Source organism: Chenopodium quinoa, unplaced genomic scaffold (genome assembly GCF_001683475.1).
Source record: "Chenopodium quinoa cultivar QQ74 unplaced genomic scaffold, ASM168347v1, whole genome shotgun sequence".
Taxonomy (NCBI): domain Eukaryota; kingdom Viridiplantae; phylum Streptophyta; class Magnoliopsida; order Caryophyllales; family Amaranthaceae; genus Chenopodium; species Chenopodium quinoa.
Window position 1 is genome coordinate 516,100 of NW_018744143.1, and position 18,569 is coordinate 534,668.

Genomic DNA, 18,569 nt, shown 5'->3' on the forward strand with positions numbered 1-18,569 from the left:
GTGAATGGCAGCAGTCAAACACGGCAATGGCACCTGGTTTTCACATACGTTTAATGTGATGTAAATACCACGGGCTTGAGAAAGGCGCGTTAGACGTGGGAATGGGAATTACGGGTATGAGGTTGAGGTAACCTCATCCTTCACGTACGCTAATTTGTTATTTTGTAAATGGTTTCTGAGTTGGATTGTTCAAAGTTGCAATTTGAGTAAGATTGGAGAAAGTTTGAATGAAGTAGGGTTAAAATAAATAAATAAATAAATAAATTATTAAGTGTAAAGCCGTAAAGGGTATAAGGTTATGTCATGATTGTCATTTAAAAGTATGTTAAAAAGCTTAGAAAAATATTAATAACACTTATGAAGAATTTAATTTAAAGACGAGGGTGGTTTGTACGGTAGCTAAAGCTAAGTCTAACAAAACTTATAACAAGAATTTATTTGATTTCATTTATCAGGACTTATTTATAAAGTATATTTAATAAAGCTTATTATTGTTGTGGATCAAACTTAAATAAGCCTTATCTTTTCTGAAGTGAAATGGTGAATTTTTGTAAAACTAGTTCTATTTTAAATACAACTCGAACATTATGAACTTATTTTGATTGCAACATGAACATCAAATGTTAATAGCTATTAGCCATACTGTGAAAGGATTATTGGATTTATTGAATTACTTTAATATCATCTTCACATTAGCCATTTACAATAGGAACATAATCAATCCTATATCCAACTTAATCCAAACAACCCATTTACTACTTCAAAATCAACAGAATAACTATCAGCCGTACTAGGAACAGATTGTGGTACCTAATTTCTCCAAGGAATCAACTTATTATAAATAAAGTAAAAAAAGGAAGATATTGACATTGAAATGACCCTTACATTGCAAAAATATCCCTCACTCACCCAAATTACCACTTGTGCAACCCTTAAAATAAACCATCATCCCAACCCAACTAAGGCGCGTGAAACCCAAACACTTCCATTTTTTTATTTATTTTATAATTTACTGTATACGGAGTATTTATTTTATAAGTATTTATTTAAATAAAAAAGGAAAAAGAAAGGAAGGTGCTTGGATATATGAATGTATCTAGTGTAGTCTTAAAACTCCCAACAACACTTCAAACTTCAAAACTTCAAACTTGAAACTCCAACGTGTGGTCGGCGGTCACATATTTCCTTCCTTTCCTCCTCATATAAATATCCTTATTCTTCCATTTCTTCACATTTTGAATCTTCTTCATTTCCTAACCAATCTTTTCAATTTTTATTTTTAATTTTATTCTTAGTCAAATTCCTTCAATATCATTATTTGACCCTTGTATTCCTCCAATCTCAGGTACTACTTCTCTTTAATTTAATCTTTCTAATTTAGTTTTTAGTTTAATAATTTTATTTGAGTTTTTCATGTTAGTTTAATTTTGCTGACCCAGATAATATAACCTGTATTTTTGTGCAATTTTGTAATATGGGTGTTCGTTATTTTGTTAATTGCATGGGAATTTCTTGTAAAGATTGAATTTTTTTTGAGTTTAATTGAGCTTAATTTTTCGAACAGAGCATCCTCTGTGAATAAAGGTATCTTTTTTAGAATTGAAACAGGGGTCAAAGAATCAAATTTTTCCAAAAAAGTTTGTTGGGTGAGATTTACACTTGTGGGTATTGATTTTTTTCTTTATCCGGAATTAATAGTCACGTTAATAGTGTAAACTAAACAAGTAATGTGACTATGTGAGAATGAAATAGTCAAATAGTGTAACTTTGAAAGAGTAATGTGACAACTAAATTGGACAAGTTTGTGAGAGTGTTATTCTAATTAATTGAGTGGTATGTATTTTGGGATATAATCCCTTGGCTTCTTGTTTAAAGGAAGAGTTAATTGAAATTTTTATGCTAAAAGTTGGATAAACGATTAGTCTAACATTTGATTTTAAAATGGTTAGTATTCAAAATGGATGAAATGTGTTCATACATCTTTTGGTTTTGGGGGGTGGGTGGGTGGGTGGGTGCGTTTGCTTAGACTGAAAAAATGAGGAGTAATAAAATTAGTTATTGATGTGTAAATTGCCACGAGTTTATCTTACCACTAGACATTAGTTTAGTTGTAATTATCTTCTAAAAGATATGTTAGGAAACTGATTATGAATCTAAGAATCTTGTATTGTTAGTTGTTGTAAATGAGATGAGAGCTTCCTTGCCTTTGGTGGTTCGGGGCGAAAAGAGGGATAATCGGAAAAAGTGAAGAAATTAAGGAGGGAGAGGGGAAAAAAGCATGATGTTCTTTCATGAGTGGTAAGAAATGATTCATAGTTGGTATCAATTAATTGAAATTGTGGAAATGTTCAAGTTATGATAATCTGTTCAAGTTTTGGAGAGAGATCTTTGTTGAAAAGGCGATAGTTCATGAATGGTTCTCTCCGTTTTCCTCTCCATTAGAGCGTAACCGTTGGTGAGGATGGTTATATACTCCGTAGAAGCTAAAGTGCTAATCTATCCTCTTTTCTTCTTTCTAACATAAGTTTATTGGGAGGGCTTAAGGTCTAAAACATAAAGCAAGACCATCTACCTAGTCTTTTCATGAGTTTCCTGTCTATGTCAAGGTATGAACCATGGAGTGTAGGGACTTATTAGATGGTAATGAAGAGAATAACTCATATCCTTGTTTAGGAGAGCAATTGATGATTTCTTATACTTTTTACTTGGCCTTAGACCTGCCTTAAATGAAGCAGTTGTTCGGTTAGAATTCTGTAAGTTTCTTTTGTTGCTATTTCTTGCTTTTGTATGTCCGTGGTTATTAGGCAGCTGTATTAAATTTTCTTTAAAGATTTCATTTTTGATGTTTTAATAAATTTAAGTGAATGAATCTCAAGTGTAACTGCATAAAGCGTCAAATCATCAATAAATCTGAAGTGTAGCTGACTAAGATATCAATAAGTTTCTCTTGCTTGTAATCTAACACATCAAGTTCACGCCAATGTTGTGGTTTTGCTTCTGTGCATTTGTGGAGAGAAAATTATAGTTGCAAAGGTTTTGCATGTATTCCATACCTATCCTAGTTTCTCTTCTTTTTTTACAATGGTACTGAGTATGACTAATGAGTTACTATGTGAACCGTAATTGGTGTTAGCTCGATTTGTCTTGTCCTTTTCTTTATTCACAATTTCGCATAATTACTGTATTTGTTTAAGTTATTTTGCAAAATTAACCTGTTTGTTTTATCAGAAAGCTTGACATTTTCTATAATACAGTCTATTATCTCCTTGTTGAATGTTCAGTTTATGAGTTCTCAGTTTGGGTGTTTGCATTGCTTACCAACTGTAATGCCTTGTAATTACAGATCGGTATTGGAGCTCGGAGGAAAATATTGTACCACAGGATTTCAATATTGACTGGTAATACATACAAGGGCTATAGCTTATGCTATAGCATGGACTCACACAAGATTGTGGGATACAATGTTACTGGTGCTGACTCGTCCTATATATCTTCTCAGCATACTTCTTCACCAATTCCAAACAGAATAATTGGACCGCTGAAGTTCAGTTTTAGAAACTCTCCAAGTTCACCATTCTCACCTCATTTCGATTGTGATACTGTCACTACATTGAGTGATAGCCGAGAGCAACACAGCTCGAGTGAGAGTCTCTCAGGAAAAAGCCCTTCATGTAATTCATCCCTTGAAACTACCAGTTACTGTCAAAGGTTGAACTCAAGTCCTTCAGAAGATTCCCATCAGACTGCTGTTCTACGTACTTCTAGTGGGACTTTGTTCGCTCATAAAACAGATTATGAAGTGAACATCAGGCATGCCTTGCAGGAGCTAGAGACTGTTCTTATGGGTGATGAAGCAATAGGAGGAAACCGACAACCCCAAATCCCAAGTCAGAGATTGGGGTCCTGGAACCGGGAGCCACAGGGTTCACTTGGGGCTCAAGCTCAGTCATCATCTCCTTCTGGGGAAAGAAGATCAGAGGAAGGAGGTCAGAGTGAGAAGCGCCACAAGGCTGTTGAAGAAGAAATCCAGCAACTTCAAATTCCTTCTGGCAATCTAAAAGAGTTGCTAATTGAATGTGCAAGGGCATTATCCGAAAACAGAATGGACGATTTTGAGAAATTAGTTGAACAAGCAAGGGGAGAAGTCTCAATCTCAGGACAACCAATACAACGCCTTGGTGCTTATATGATTGAAGGGCTAGTAGCAAGGAAGCAATCATCTGGAAATAATATTTACCGGGCTCTTAGGTGTAAAGAGCCCCTTGGAAAAGATCTGCTTTCTTACATGCACATCCTTTATGAAATATGTCCTTACTTGAAGTTCGGCTACATGGCTGCCAATGGAGCTATAGCGGAAGCATGCAGAAATGAAAATCGCATACATATCGTAGATTTCCAGATAGCTCAAGGAACCCAATGGTTGACTCTCTTGCAAGCCCTGGCTGCAAGACCTGGTGGGGCACCATATGTACGAATTACAGGCATTGATGATCCCGTTTCTCAGTATGCTCGAGGTGCTAGCTTGGAGGCAGTGGGGAAACGCTTAGCAGCTCTCTCCGAAAAGTATAAAATACCAGTTGAGTTTCATGCTGTACCAGTTTTTCTTCCTGATGTCACAAGGGAAATGCTCGATGTGAGGCCTGGAGAAGCTTTGGCAGTGAATTTCCCTTTACAACTCCACCACACACCTGACGAGAGTGTTGATGTGAACAACCCAAGGGATGGTCTCCTAAGAATGGTGAAATCACTAGCTCCTAAGGTAACCACTTTGGTTGAGCAAGAGTCGAATACCAATACTACCCCTTTCCTGACTAGGTTCACAGAAGCACTCAATTACTACTCAGCAATGTTCGAGTCTATTGATGTGACAATGCCTCGAGATAGGAAGGAACGGATCAGCGTGGAGCAACACTGCTTGGCCAAGGACATTGTTAATGTCATCGCTTGTGAGGGAAAGGAAAGAGTAGAGCGTCATGAGCTTTTTGGGAAATGGAAGTCGAGATTTACAATGGCTGGGTTCCAGCAATACCCTTTGAGTTCATACGTAAACTCTGTGATAAGAGGACTACTTCGGTGTTACTCTGAACACTATACATTGGTAGAGAAAGACGGCGCTATGCTATTAGGTTGGAAAGACAGGATGTTGATCTCGGCTTCAGCTTGGCATTGATCATACAGATAGGAAGAAACACAGAATGAAGAGACAGAAGTTAAAAGTAACTGATCAAATTTTATTCTTTTTTCTCTAGAATTCTTTTCACTTAGCAATGACGCCGAGTTTCTGTATGAGATAGTGTGAACTTCTCACCATTGTTGTTTTATGTAGAGATGTCCAATATAGTTGTATTTACAGTGTGATGCAGGGTATTAATGTTTAGGACTAACATATGTGAGATAATAGTTTGTTGTATAATAGGCTACAGTTTATTTAATCCCTGCTTGGTTATCTTTCAGTTACTTTTTCACATACATAGAAGTTTTTTTTTTAAGTACTTCTGAGATATGAAATAAAGCTCAACGTTAACATGAATGCAATTCTATAATCCATCTTCCGAAGCTTTCTAAACTTTGGGACTGATTTCAGTTCGTCTACCCTTCGAATCCTGCATAGTGAAGAGCGCTATGAAAAATAAAGCTCCGTTTGGAACAAGTCAGTATACTATTTTTGAATGTTTAACAAAAGTTGCCGCATTTTAGAAAGAAGCAATGGTTTGTAACTACTATTTTAGACAAAATCCCACATGAAAATTGGATTATTGAGCCCAAAAAGTATTTGATGACTCTAATAGGGTTTAGTGTCACATTTTTTTGTGGGGAAATATGCAAATACAATAATAGTGCTAAGAGCTTGCAGAAGCAAAATTGATCTATTGTGCCTTGCTTGTGTCATAAGGTGGAATTTTAACCAACTACGCAGCACAAACAAACCAACAGGGTAACTGACTAACTGTAACAGAAAGCAAACAACAAAAGAAGAGACAATAGGACATGATCTTTACCATTTTCGTGTAAGGCTATACATATCAAAATAAACTAAGTTTAACAAAAGTAAGGTTCATAATTATCCATTTTACTCCCTAGATCAACTAAAGCCCTAAGCAAACTTCAAGGGACTAAAGGGTGCGACATACTCAACTGATTTGTATTTATGTGAACTTTATTGTAATTTATTTTTATTTGTAATTTAAGTTGAATTTAGGTAATATAACTCTTATTAACCCTTATTAGACTTTGTCCGAGGTTAAAGTGAGTTATTAACATTTATGTAAACTATTCTAAACCTATTCATCCTACAACAAATGAAAATAGGTAAATAGAATTGGGCCTAAAGGGAGAATTTAGATCACAAGTCTTCACATAGTTGGTAAGATTGAACCAATGATTTTAATGTGGTATAAAAGGAAAGAGAGCAAAACATTACACACATATCCTAATAGATCCCCAAAATTAGGGAAAAATTCATAAATAATAATTTATTACCACCTATTATTGATATTGAATACTAAGTACCCAGAATCTCAATCTCAGCCTCAAAATGTTGCGTTGTTACCCTCAAACACTTATTAAGAATTCTAAATCAACCACATTCAAATGAATCAATCCATCGAATTCACGATAATTTTATTCTGTACTTAGTAATAAAACTACCCTATATGTATTTTTTTTAAAAAAACAAAACTACTCCCTATATTTTTAAATGATAACAATGTTTCACTCTTTGGCTCTTTCCACAATTTTAGATCAATACTTAAGCATAAGTATTTTAGAGCACTTATAATTCGAAGATTATAATTGTGAATTAAATTACACAAATCAAACCAAGATATTATTTTCATTGGAATTAATAAAGAATTCAAATAAGATTATACATTAAAAACTTAGAATAAAATCAAGAGTCTATATAGGAATAGGATCATCTATTTCCTTCAGAATCAGCTTCATAATCACGATCTTCCCACGATTATTGAGGGACACCCCATTATCACGTGACACATCCTTTTTCTAAATTACTACTCCGTATTATTTTTAATTAATAAATAAAAATAAAATAAAATACAAAAACCAGATTTTCTGCTTTCTACAAATTTGAGACAAGGCACTATAAATAAGTACGAACTATTCACAAAACATAACCCCAAAAAAACCCCATACAAATTAACAATGCCCTCTCAAACCCCCGAGGTACTCGGGGATCTCCAACAGCCGTTGATTCTCCCGGCCAATGGGAAATCCAACGTCCCAGAGAAGCTCACCATTGATGAGATGCTTCTTAAATATTGCGGTGAGTTCGGAAGGTGGCAGCTAAGACATTTCGTTCTAACGAGTTTAGCTTGGGCCTTAGAGGCTTTTCATACTATGGTTATGATCTTCGCTGATCGCGAGCCGCGGTGGTGGTGCACCGGGCCGGGCTGCAGCCCGGTCCAGGCCCAGGTTTGTGGGCTACCATCGGGCTCGTGGGATTGGGTTGATGGGCCCGGTAGCTCGACGGTGGCCGAGTGGGGGTTGGTGTGTGGTGAGAAGTATAAGGTTGGATTGGTGCAATCTTTGTTCTTCTTCGGCTGCATGATAGGTACACATAATATTACTCTCCTTATCTTTCGTTACTTTAGTTCTATCTTGTTTTGATATCAAATTTAAGTATTTGGTGATAAATTGATAAAATCAATCCGTTGCCAAGTAATAATAATAATAATAATAATAATAATAACAATAATAATAATAATGGATTTTTAGAGTATTTGATTCTTTCTTCAAATTATTATTACTTCCGATTTTCTAGATTCTGCCGACTTATTATGTAACTTAGTCAAAATTACATGATTGTAACGATTTTTTAACGTTAGAGTTTAAAAAAAATATTTGATTTTGTTGAATTTGTTCTAAATATGAATTTCCAAAGTGTAATATTTTCTTAATTAATTTTTAATAATATTGCATATAATTGATGATGATCGTCAAGATGTTAATTGGAATCGATTAAAATGCACATGACTACTTCACTAGATCTCATGAAAATAGTAAGAGTAATTTAAAGAACCATTATGAAATAATTCCTGCTACTACTGTTGATTAGATAATCTTAATTTCTTAAAGTCCTAATTAATACGGAGTAAGTTTTTAAAAGATGGTGCGAACAACAGAACAAGTATAACATGTTATTTAAGTACAATTCAATTATAATAGAATTGAAACTTAGGGAATACTTTAGATCAGAAATATGCAATATCAAATACTCTTAATTGAGTCATATCACATTCGAATGTTTGTATATTGCTTATTTTAAGGGTTACCAAAACAAAATATGGTTTTTTTAAGTAGTTGTTGGTCCCTTTTGTTCCCGCAAAATTTGCTATGAATCGAACGATCGAGTAATTAATTTTCTAGGATGATATTAAATATTACTCTGTAATTGTTAATTGCTGTTCACAAAACTATACATAAATTGTATTACCCAACATTAATTTGTATAAGAGAATATGATTTGATTAGGGATCTTGTTTTTTTTGCCTAGCAGAATCTAGCTAATAAATTAAATTAAGATAGATTTTAGTCCTAGTCGAAAGTTTAGAAGGCATGTTTGCTCTCTTCTTGTGACCTCACTACGGCCTTTTATAATCTTTTTATAAATTAAGTACAACCCATATGCTAATATGTACTTTAATAGCTTAATCCTTGTTTTAATAGGTCTTTGCATAATGAATTAATGGAATCAATTTGAGCGGGTTGGGTTTTATTATCAAATTGACTCATTTTATATCAAATAAAGTACCTCATGAAACAACTTTTTTTTTTTTTTTTTTTTTTTGTTTGAGCCACCGTTAATTAATAAATGTGACTATTGTTCTTAAGAAATATGCAGAGTATATGTGTTACTCTGTACAAACTTGCAACCTAAATTCCATTTGAAATTGCATCTCACATGACGTTCTATCCCATTGCACACAACCATCACAAGTACTAGAATCATCAAATTAAAGTTGTTTCACTCTTTACTCTTTCAATCCCTAAACTAGAATATTCCATTAGAATGAAAGTATGCTTAGTTTATTTATTTTAAGGAAAAAGTAAGCTTGGTTTGGATGTCTTTTTACATATGAACAAGTAATCGTCCAAAGTTATAATGATGCTACCAATTAAACTTAAGCATATTCCTTTGTACCTTAAAATTCCATTGTTTTGCAAGTTGGACATGTTGGCATGAACACTATGTTGTGCTTGTGCTTGCTAATTCTATGAAGTCAACTTCAACACGTTCAAAACTATGGGGCCGAGTGAAAATGTTTATTCCTTGGACATTTTTTTTGACATCATTCTTTAGACATTTAATATGAAGTACTTTATTCTAGCTCATGATAATTTAACGTGTTAAGTTTATTGAGTGCTTAACTATAAATGCATAATTTCTTCCACAAATTAAACTATCATCATGAATTTATGTTACTTATTGTATGGCATTGGCTAGACATCTATTGTTTGATTTGGTGATAAATTAACAATGTCAGAAGATAGATCCACATGATGCACGTTGTATAAAAAGACATGTTCCTTTAGATAAGCAATAATGAATAGTCTTGCTATTTGCTAATTGGAATTATGACATATTTCAACTTCTCATTTTGTTATCCATATATGTGTTATCCCTTGTGTTTCAAGTTGATTGCAATAGTACGGTGGACATGTAATTTGAGTGAAGGCCAAAGAGGCAAAATGGGGATTTACATAAATATAAAGGACACTTAAGGGCTTTTTTTTTTTTTTTTTTTTGGGGGGGGGGGGGGGTGGCTTGAGGGTGTTTCGGAGGCAGGGGAATTCTTAGAGAATCACCACTCCCATTTTGCTTTAGTGAGATTAATCCTACAACCTTATAGTTTTAAATAAATGCTCTGTATAAAATAATTGTACTACTTAAATAATTGACAGAGAGAATAAAATCATACAAAGTCGATCTTAAGAAAAAGGAAAAAAATAATCATATCCTAGGGGAAATCCTAAAACTAATGTGGAGTTAAAAAAAAAAAATGCTTCAAAATTGTTTTTTTCTTTAAAAAAAATGTAACGATTGACATGAAACGAAGTGTTTCCATTTTCTACATGATGAGAATTAGATAAGTAGCTAACTGGTTGGGTTATGGTGGATTGGTTGTAAAAAACACACGTCAATGTACGCTACTTTGTTATATTGACGGGTGTGACAAAATGAACATCTTCAGTCATAGGCTTTGTTTGGGAGTTAGCTGTTAGCCGTTAGAGATTAGCTGATTGAGTTAGCTGATTTAACTAGCTAATTGTGATAGCTGATTTGACTAACTGATTATATTAGCTGTTTGTGTAAAACTGTTTGGTAAATAACAATTAGTTGTTAGCTGTTTTAGAGATAAAATAACCAAAAAGTTATAAGCTCTTCCCAAAAGCTCCTAATATGAGTTTTTTGAAAAAGAGCTTTTTCATCCCAAAACTCTCTTCCAAACATCTAACTATCAAACACTTTAGCTTTTTGAGTTGGTCAAACCTCTCTTTTTCCCTCAAACCTCTAACTCCCAAACACCCTCATAATGAGATAGATATTGGTCATTTGGTCGTACTCGTTAAACTAAAGTCTAAAGATTATGAATCCAACTGCAACTCATAGTCGGTACTACTCATTCCGTCTCTTTTTTTTTTTGTTTGCTACATACTCTATTTGAGCATTTTTTATTAGACAGTTTTCATTACATGAAACCGGCCTAGTATCAAAGATTATTACATGAGGACGGCCTAGTATCAAAGAACTGTTAAGTTTCTTAAATAGATCAATTGAATTGGGTTTGATATGGGTTAATATGTTCCGTATTGACTTTAAATGACGAATCATTTGGTTATGTTTTGTTATAATCACGAGATTTGGAGATTTTGAATGATTACGGCTGCCTGCTAGTGGTTCAATACTTTTAACTGCATCTAGCCACTCCTGCTAGTAGCAGGAATTTGTATTTATTAAGGTGGTCACAAGTTGTACCGATTGCATGACTCATTTCTTGTACAGTTGTACTGATGTACTATACCTTAAATAACACCTTATCCTAAACAACATGGAGTACAAAAGTATATTCGAATCAAGATTATTCCATACATTGCCAACATTGACTCAATTGATTAACTTCAAGATTATTCCATAAATTGCCAACATTGACTCAATTGATTAACTTCAGTTTTTTTTTTAGGAAAAAATTCACTGTTGTTGGGTTTAATTTAGGCTAGTTAGTAGATTTTGATCATTTGGCATTACTCATATTGTTCATCTTCTAGTAAGTTAATATTCCTTCGAAAATATATGAGACTATGAAGAGAAGTGACAAATACATTAGGCTCGATTTATATTCATTCGCTATGGGTCATGTTTAGGTTTAAACTAGATCGATCTATTAAACAAGTCTAGACATTTAATTCTACAGACGATAAATCAAGATATCTATGAAATTTTTGGATTGGATCAATGTAAATTAGAATCTTGTTGTCTTTGTTGATTGGATCTAGTTTAGACAATTTCGATAAGGCTAGCCGAATATGGTTTAAGTTGGCTAGATCTAAGTTTGATTCTCGTGAATTAAAACTACTATTCATGAATTGTAAGCATGTAAATTATTTAAAAAAAAAAAAACGTACTAGTATAAGTTAGAGGCCTATCGAGTGGCTTATAGTTTTCCATGTTCAATAAGCAGTCCATCACATGCTAACTTGTTAGGCTGTTACTCCGTACCAATATTACAAGATTGCCTATTATTGGTTTGTGCTCCTTTGTTTGCCTCCTTTTGTCTGCTTGCTAACTCTTCACTTAAGTGGCTTTGGGTTTGGAAACTAGCAAGTGGCTACATATCAACCTCGTTTGTGTTAATACTCGAGTCCGAAATTAACATGTTAAATGAGTGTAACGTTAATAGTGTAATTTGAACTACTAATTAATAATATGTTAACAGATTTCGGACAAACTACTTTATTTGTTATATAGTGGCATACATGCTCAATTTCCAATATGAAAAAAATGTAGTCTCATTTTGATTGCAACTTTGATTAATCTACAGGAGCAGGAGTCTTCGGTCATCTCTCGGATTCATCTCTAGGAAGAAAAGGCTCACTAACCATAATATGCCTCTTGAACGGGATCCTCGGTTGTCTGACCGCGCTTTCTCCAAATTACGTCGTCTACACCCTCCTCCGGTTCTTGAGTGGTCTTAGCACCGGTGGGGTGGGCATGTGTGCATTTGTCCTAGCCACCGAGCCCATAGGACCAAGTAAACGTGGGGTTGCCGGTATGTCCACCTTCTATTTCTTCTCAACGGGCATTGCTCTCCTCTCCGGAGTTGCCTACATGTTCCCATCATGGCGATCCCTCTATGTTGCATCCTCGATACCTTCCATCGTGTTCATCACAATCGTTATCCCTTTCCTCTCGGAGTCTCCTAGGTGGTACCTTGTACGAGGAAAAACCAAGGAAGCAATGGAAGTCATGCGTCAAATGGCACATTCTAATGGCCTTATTATCCCAAAAGGCGTGGAGCTTACCCTAGACGATAATGCTAACAAGAACAATGATGTCGGAATTCTTAAAGAGGATTCATTTCTTGAAGAAAATGAGGCAATGAAGGGCTCTTTAATAGATGTCCTAAAGTCACCCATCACAAGGGTACGCCTTTACTTAGCCTTTATGATCAACTTTTGTTGCGCGGTTGTGTACTATGGACTTAGTCTAAATGTTGTTAATCTCGACACCAACCTCTACCTCAATGTACTTCTCAACGCGGTTGCTGAAATGCCTGCCTTCACATTAACCGCGATTATGTTGGATAGGTTCGGAAGGAAGCCACTTACAATAGGGACAATGTGGTTTAGTGGGGTGTTCTGTTTGTTAGGGAGCATGATGAAGAGTTATGGAATATGGAAGAATATACGTATGATAAGTGGTATATTAGGGATTTTTGGTATGGCAGGAACTTATAATTTGTTGTTTATTTACACCGTAGAGTTGTTCCCCACGGTTGTACGAAATGCTGCCCTAGGATGTGTTACACAAGCGTCTCACATGGGAGCAATTTTAGCCCCGCTTGTGGTGGTGATGGGTAGCACATATCCCTTCATCGTATTCTCGGTTTGTGGAATCGTTGGTGGTTTGCTAGGATTTTTTTTGCCTGAGACGTTGAATCGGCCTTTGTATGATACCATGGCTGGTATGGAGGAGGGAGAACTGGAGAAGCCAGATTTTGAGCCATAAATACAATTTTTAGCAACTTAAACTATACCCCCAACTTCTTCTTTCTTTCTTCTGGTGAATGACTAATATAATATAGAGGAGTAGATTTATGTAGTATGTAACATCTTTTTGATAGTTTTAAGTATGTCTAAATAAATAATTACCATTACAATTCAAAGGTGTACTCATCAATAGAGGAGTAGATTCGTTGGCTTTGTTGGCTAGTCAAGTCAAGTCATTGGCATGCATTACGCACTTAATGTAAGGCAATGGCTGTCCTGAAAATGATTGGATGAGGTATCGCTAGATGCTATTGGCAAGAAGTGTACTCCAATGAGGTATTTATGCTCATGCACTTGGTAATCTATGGTACTTCCTTTATAATTTTAACTTTGAAGAATTTAAATCTGTCATTCTATGTCCTAGCATATAAAATATTTTAACTAATTTAATTATCTAGGTAAGAGTATCTTTGTAATCCATTTTCATACCCTTGATTGGCCTTGATGATAGGGGAAAAATAGAGTTTGTATAATGGAATATTGTAGATGTTTGATGCTAAACTTATACTATTATTATTAAAGCTTTGGTCTCCTAATCTTAAAGAATGTCCATTAGTTACTCCTTTTATATGTCACTTACTATTTCCCCGTTTGTTTTTTTAGGGAAACTTTAACCACATATTCTCATTAATCTACTTTATATATAAAGAAATAAAAATCATTTTAATGCATAAGCGTGGTCTTAGAACCCATAAAAAATAAATATGATAAACATTGAAGGACAAAGGGAGTATGTGCGATGTATGTATAGGTCTCGTTACCTTAACTAGATTTAAAGTTATTGGGGTTGAAAGGGCTATCAAAGGTTGCGACTCGGGTATAATGTGATTGACTGATTACATATTGGAAGTTTTCATGCAAGAGATTAAAAATTTTATAGCCATTTTTGGGGCTTTGTCAATAAAACTTTGTTCGATGCTAATGGTTATGTGATGACTAATGAGATCAGAGTAGACTAATTTTAAATGTGGGTGCTATAATTAAAGTACATGAATGAGCCAGGAAAAACTTAATTTTATAGTGAAATCTAAATTACGTTTTTTCTGGCTCATTCATGTACTTTAATTATAACACCCACATTTAAAATAATTCTGCACAGATCTTTCAATTTCTCTAACATTGAATGTGTAACACCCTTAAAAAAAACCCTTATTTTAAAATCCCCATTTTAGCCTTTAACAAAGTCAATTAAGAACATTAATAAAACATTACCGTCACTATGATGACAACTAAAATATTTTTTGAAAGATTGACAACGAAAGACAATTTCAATACCTTTTAAATCTTCCGAGCTTAATTCAAAGTCTATTTAGCTTAAAAGATAGTCAAAAGTCAAACCAACTCAAATGAAGTCAAATAAACCAAAATCAAATTAAACAAATCAACCTACAAATTGGATTCATTATACAAGTAGGTCTTTCAAAACCAAACCAATATTTAAAACCAATGGTCGTTTGTACCGATAACCAACAAAAATAATAATAATAATAATAATAATAATAATAATAATAATAATAATAATGAAATTCATATAAACGAGTAGTAATGAGAAAATTCTTCTCTCTATCTGCGGCGCTTAACAAAACATGAGATAATAATGATGCATCCACATGAAATATTTATCTTTATTACCCCTTCTACTCACCTTCGAAATGGGTCATTCAAGACAAAGACAAGGCAAACACACACAATACGAATCTGTAAAGTAGAGTACATAAACATATAATGAAAACACACACTAACATGATGCATCTTAGCAATAGCAATAAACTTACTAGTAGCTAAATAGACCAACACCTAATACCAAAGACTCATAATTAATTTTTTTATACTTTTGGATTACTCATAGAATGACTTTTCCCACTGAACTGCCCTATCAAAGTGAACTAGCAACGGGAGCTAATCGAGCTAGTATAAATAAATTGGCCACTCATAAAGTGACAGACGTTCCTGCATACAATAATAAAGGAAAGTACGTCTTGTACCCCTATTAAAAGTCATAGTTAAATTAAATATAAACGTAACACCCTAAAAATTTCCTTCCTTTAAAAACCTTGTTTTGCCCTTTAATGAACTCGACTAATTGAAGAATTAACTAAAACAATCACTACTAGAAAACAATCAATTTTCAATGGACATGAAAATCCGTCGAAAAACACGAAACTTCCTACATAATAAATATCCACCGAAAATCCGTCGGAAATTTCGGACGGAATTTAAATCCATCAGAAAATACTTTATTTCCGACAGGATTTCAGTCTGAAAGTACATATTTTCCGACAAAAATAACTTCCGTCGGATTTCCAACGGATTTTAAATCCCTTTTCGACGGAATTAACATTAAAAAGACCCACAAAACCCAAATTTAATGTCAGCGCAGCCGCTCCCACCCCCTTCATTTCCTGTGGTGGATTAGGGTTTACGGTGGGGAGTGGTGGTGGGTAGTTGTGGATGTGGGCAGTAGGGGTATGAGTAGGGTAGGGGGGTATGAGGGTGGGTAGGGTTTTAATTTATTTAAAAAAAATTACTGATTGCCAAAAGCCATCGACAATCTGAAAAGTGAAAATACCGACGACTTTTGACCATTGGAAAAAAAACCGATGGTTTTTGCCATCGATATTTTAAAAAATTACGATGGTTTGTTGCCATCAGTAAAACCATAGGTATCAAGTTTACCGATGGCTTTTTCATTGGTATTTTCGACGAATTGTTATCCGATGGCGGATATCGTTAAACGGAATACCGATGGTTTTTTTTATACTTTTACCGATGAATTTTGACAATCGGTATTTCGCTCATTTCTAGTAGTGGTTTCTCCTTTCTTTCTCCTCTTCTCTGATCTCTTTCTCTTTCCCACACCCTTCTTCTCTTTTCTCCTCTCCTCTTCTCTCATCATTCCAACATGTTCAATCCTCTTCTCTTCTCTCCCCCTCTTTCCCACACCCCTCTATCTCTGTCACGCCCCCTCTTTCTTTCTCACGCCCTGCTTACTCTATCTTAAACAAATAATGGTGGTGGTGCTAAACAGATTAATGTTTTTTAGGTCAAATTCGACCATGAAAAGTATAGATCTAGACTTTTCATGGTCGAATTTATTGGCCTTATTAAATCAAATCAAGATGAAATTCAAAGCCAATTTCAGTTATTAAGGTATTTTTTCGTGATTTTAATTTTTAACTTTTGTTTTTGTTTGTTTTTTTATTTTTTTTTATTTTGGGTTGTGGCACCGTGGTAGGTGGGGATTTGGTGGCTGGTGCCGTAATGTTTGTGTTTTTTTCTTTTTTTGGAATTTGGTGGTTTTGATTTTTTGTTTTTGTTTGGGGATCTGTTACCGTGGATCCAGTATTTGTTTTTTTTTATTATTTATTTATTTTTGTCGTGGTGGGTGGGGATCTGGTGGGTTTAGGGATTAGGTCAGTTAGGGTATGGGCCGGGGTGGGTAAGGATCTGGTGGCTGGGGTTTTCGGGGTTGTTAGGTGGTTGTTTTCGGGGTGGGAGCGCGGTTTTTCAGGGTGGCTGGGGTTTCAGGTTGCCGGTTGGGTTTCTGGGGTGGTTGGGGGGTTTTTCGTGGCAGTTGGGTGGGGGTGGGGCTACTGTGTAAGGCGGTTCGTGGTGGGTCGGGACTGCCGGGGAACTGTTGTTGTTGGGGTTGGAGGTGGTGATAGGTCGTGAGAGTGGTGGTGAGGGGTGTTTTTTTTTTAGGTAGGATTTTTCGTCAGAATTTCCGGCGGAAAACAGTACGTCAGAAATTTTCGACAGAATTTTCGGGCTGGAGAAATCATGTCCGACGCCTTTAATTCCGTCAGAAAACCATTTTCAACGGAATTTCATTGGAAAATGTCATTATTCCGACAAACACATTTCCAATAACCATTTTCCAACGGAATCCGGTGGGAAACAGGTTTTCCGACGGAATACTAGGTGAATCCCACGGAATTATTCCGTCGAAAATAGGTTGTTCTCTTGTGGTGATTTCTGCCACTATGATAACTGCTTAGACATTTTATCAAAGACACATAGCGGAAGATTTTTCAAAACAATTCAAAAACAAAGTCAAAGTGCAAAAAATACCATCACAAAGTCAAACTAAGTCAAAATAAGTAGTCAAACCAAAGTAAAGCAGAGTCAAAGCTACAAGTTGGGACCATTGTAGGCCCTAAAAACCAAATTAAATCGATTGAATGAGTGTTTCAAAATCAATAACACAAGTACCGACAGTTAATAAAAATATACACAAACAATAAAGTTCACATAAACAAGTAGTAAGAGAAACATGATCTCTCCGCTCCATCTCCCTGCCCCTCTTTTTTTTAAGACAGAAACATTATGGTTAGTTGTCAACGATTTAACATTATTGGATTATTATAGTGTATTTCAACAAACAGCCTCAAAACCAAACAATATTGAAAATTTGTCAAATTTCAATATGTTAAGAAAATTGTAATACCAAAAACTTTCCCCAAAAATCTTTACCTACCTAAAACATATATAATCAATGTAATCTATACACTACAAAAACAATCATTTTGCAGTTTGGCGGGGGGAATGGGTTGTTTTGGGGGTGGGAGAAGGGGGAGGGGCTGGGTCGGCCGGGTGGTGGGAGGGGCCAGCTGACAATTTTCGAGGGTTAAGGGGGGGCGGCCGGCGGTTTCGTTGGGGTTGGGGCTCGGGGCTAGGGTTTAACAGTGAAGAAAGGGTTTTTTTTTTTTTTTAAAAAAAAAAAAAAATGGATCAATCACGACATGTATACACGTGTCATGATTACTTGTTATAATAGGTCACTGATCGCAGTGGCGGATACAGGTTGGGTTCAAGTAACCCACTGATTTTTTTAAAAAAAAAAGAAAAATTGAAAAGAATAATCCCACATTTGGCACATCTTCTCAAAATAATTCACCTTTGCGTATTCCAGAAATAATCTCACCTTTGTACCCTATATTCTCAAAATGGTCCTTTTTCATTTATTGACCGGTTGATTGAATCGGTAACCTGTTTTAAAAGGTTATTTAACACGTGTCACCTTTTAATTGGGTTTTATATATAATTTTTTTAAAAATTAAAGAATAAAAAAAAAAAACGCTTCTTCTTCCTTCCCCTACCGGAGCCGCCCGCCGACCGGTCGGACCCAGCTGCAGTGCTGGACAGCCGGCCAGCCGCCCTCCCTTTCTCACTTCCCATTTCCTTCCTCCTTGCATTCCCACTCTCTCTCCTCCATAGAAAAAGACAATTTAAAAATTAAGACAAATTAAAAATTGCAGAAATTTGAGAGAGGAAAAAATCCC

General features: G+C 35.1%; 2 protein-coding genes across 2 annotated transcripts; both read left to right on the forward strand.

The window, feature by feature from the left end:
* The first annotated feature begins 1,092 nt into the window (after positions 1-1,092).
* On the forward strand, positions 1,093-5,452 carry LOC110693156 (chitin-inducible gibberellin-responsive protein 1-like). Its single transcript, XM_021870278.1, has 2 exons — positions 1,093-1,345; positions 3,344-5,452. Exon 2 carries the CDS (start codon positions 3,434-3,436, stop codon positions 5,168-5,170), a length of 1,737 nt encoding a protein of 578 aa, XP_021725970.1. The 5' UTR covers positions 1,093-1,345; positions 3,344-3,433; the 3' UTR covers positions 5,171-5,452.
* Positions 5,453-6,864: 1,412 nt separating this feature from the next.
* Positions 6,865-13,808, forward strand: LOC110693157 (organic cation/carnitine transporter 4-like). The gene is made up of 2 exons (XM_021870279.1): positions 6,865-7,570; positions 12,060-13,808. Exons 1-2 carry the CDS (start codon positions 7,162-7,164, stop codon positions 13,244-13,246), a joined length of 1,596 nt encoding a protein of 531 aa, XP_021725971.1. The 5' UTR covers positions 6,865-7,161; the 3' UTR covers positions 13,247-13,808.
* The last annotated feature ends 4,761 nt before the right edge of the window (positions 13,809-18,569 follow it).

Bases quoted from the DNA above. Each gene is read 5' to 3' on its own strand.
- LOC110693156 (XM_021870278.1), top strand. From the start codon at position 3,434: ATGGACTCACACAAGATTGTGGGATACAATGTTACTGGTGCTGACTCG.
- LOC110693157 (XM_021870279.1), top strand. From the start codon at position 7,162: ATGCCCTCTCAAACCCCCGAGGTACTCGGGGATCTCCAACAGCCGTTG. The intron at 7,571-12,059 runs GTACACATAATA...ATTAATCTACAG, and splicing joins CTTCTTCGGCTGCATGATAG to GAGCAGGAGTCTTCGGTCAT.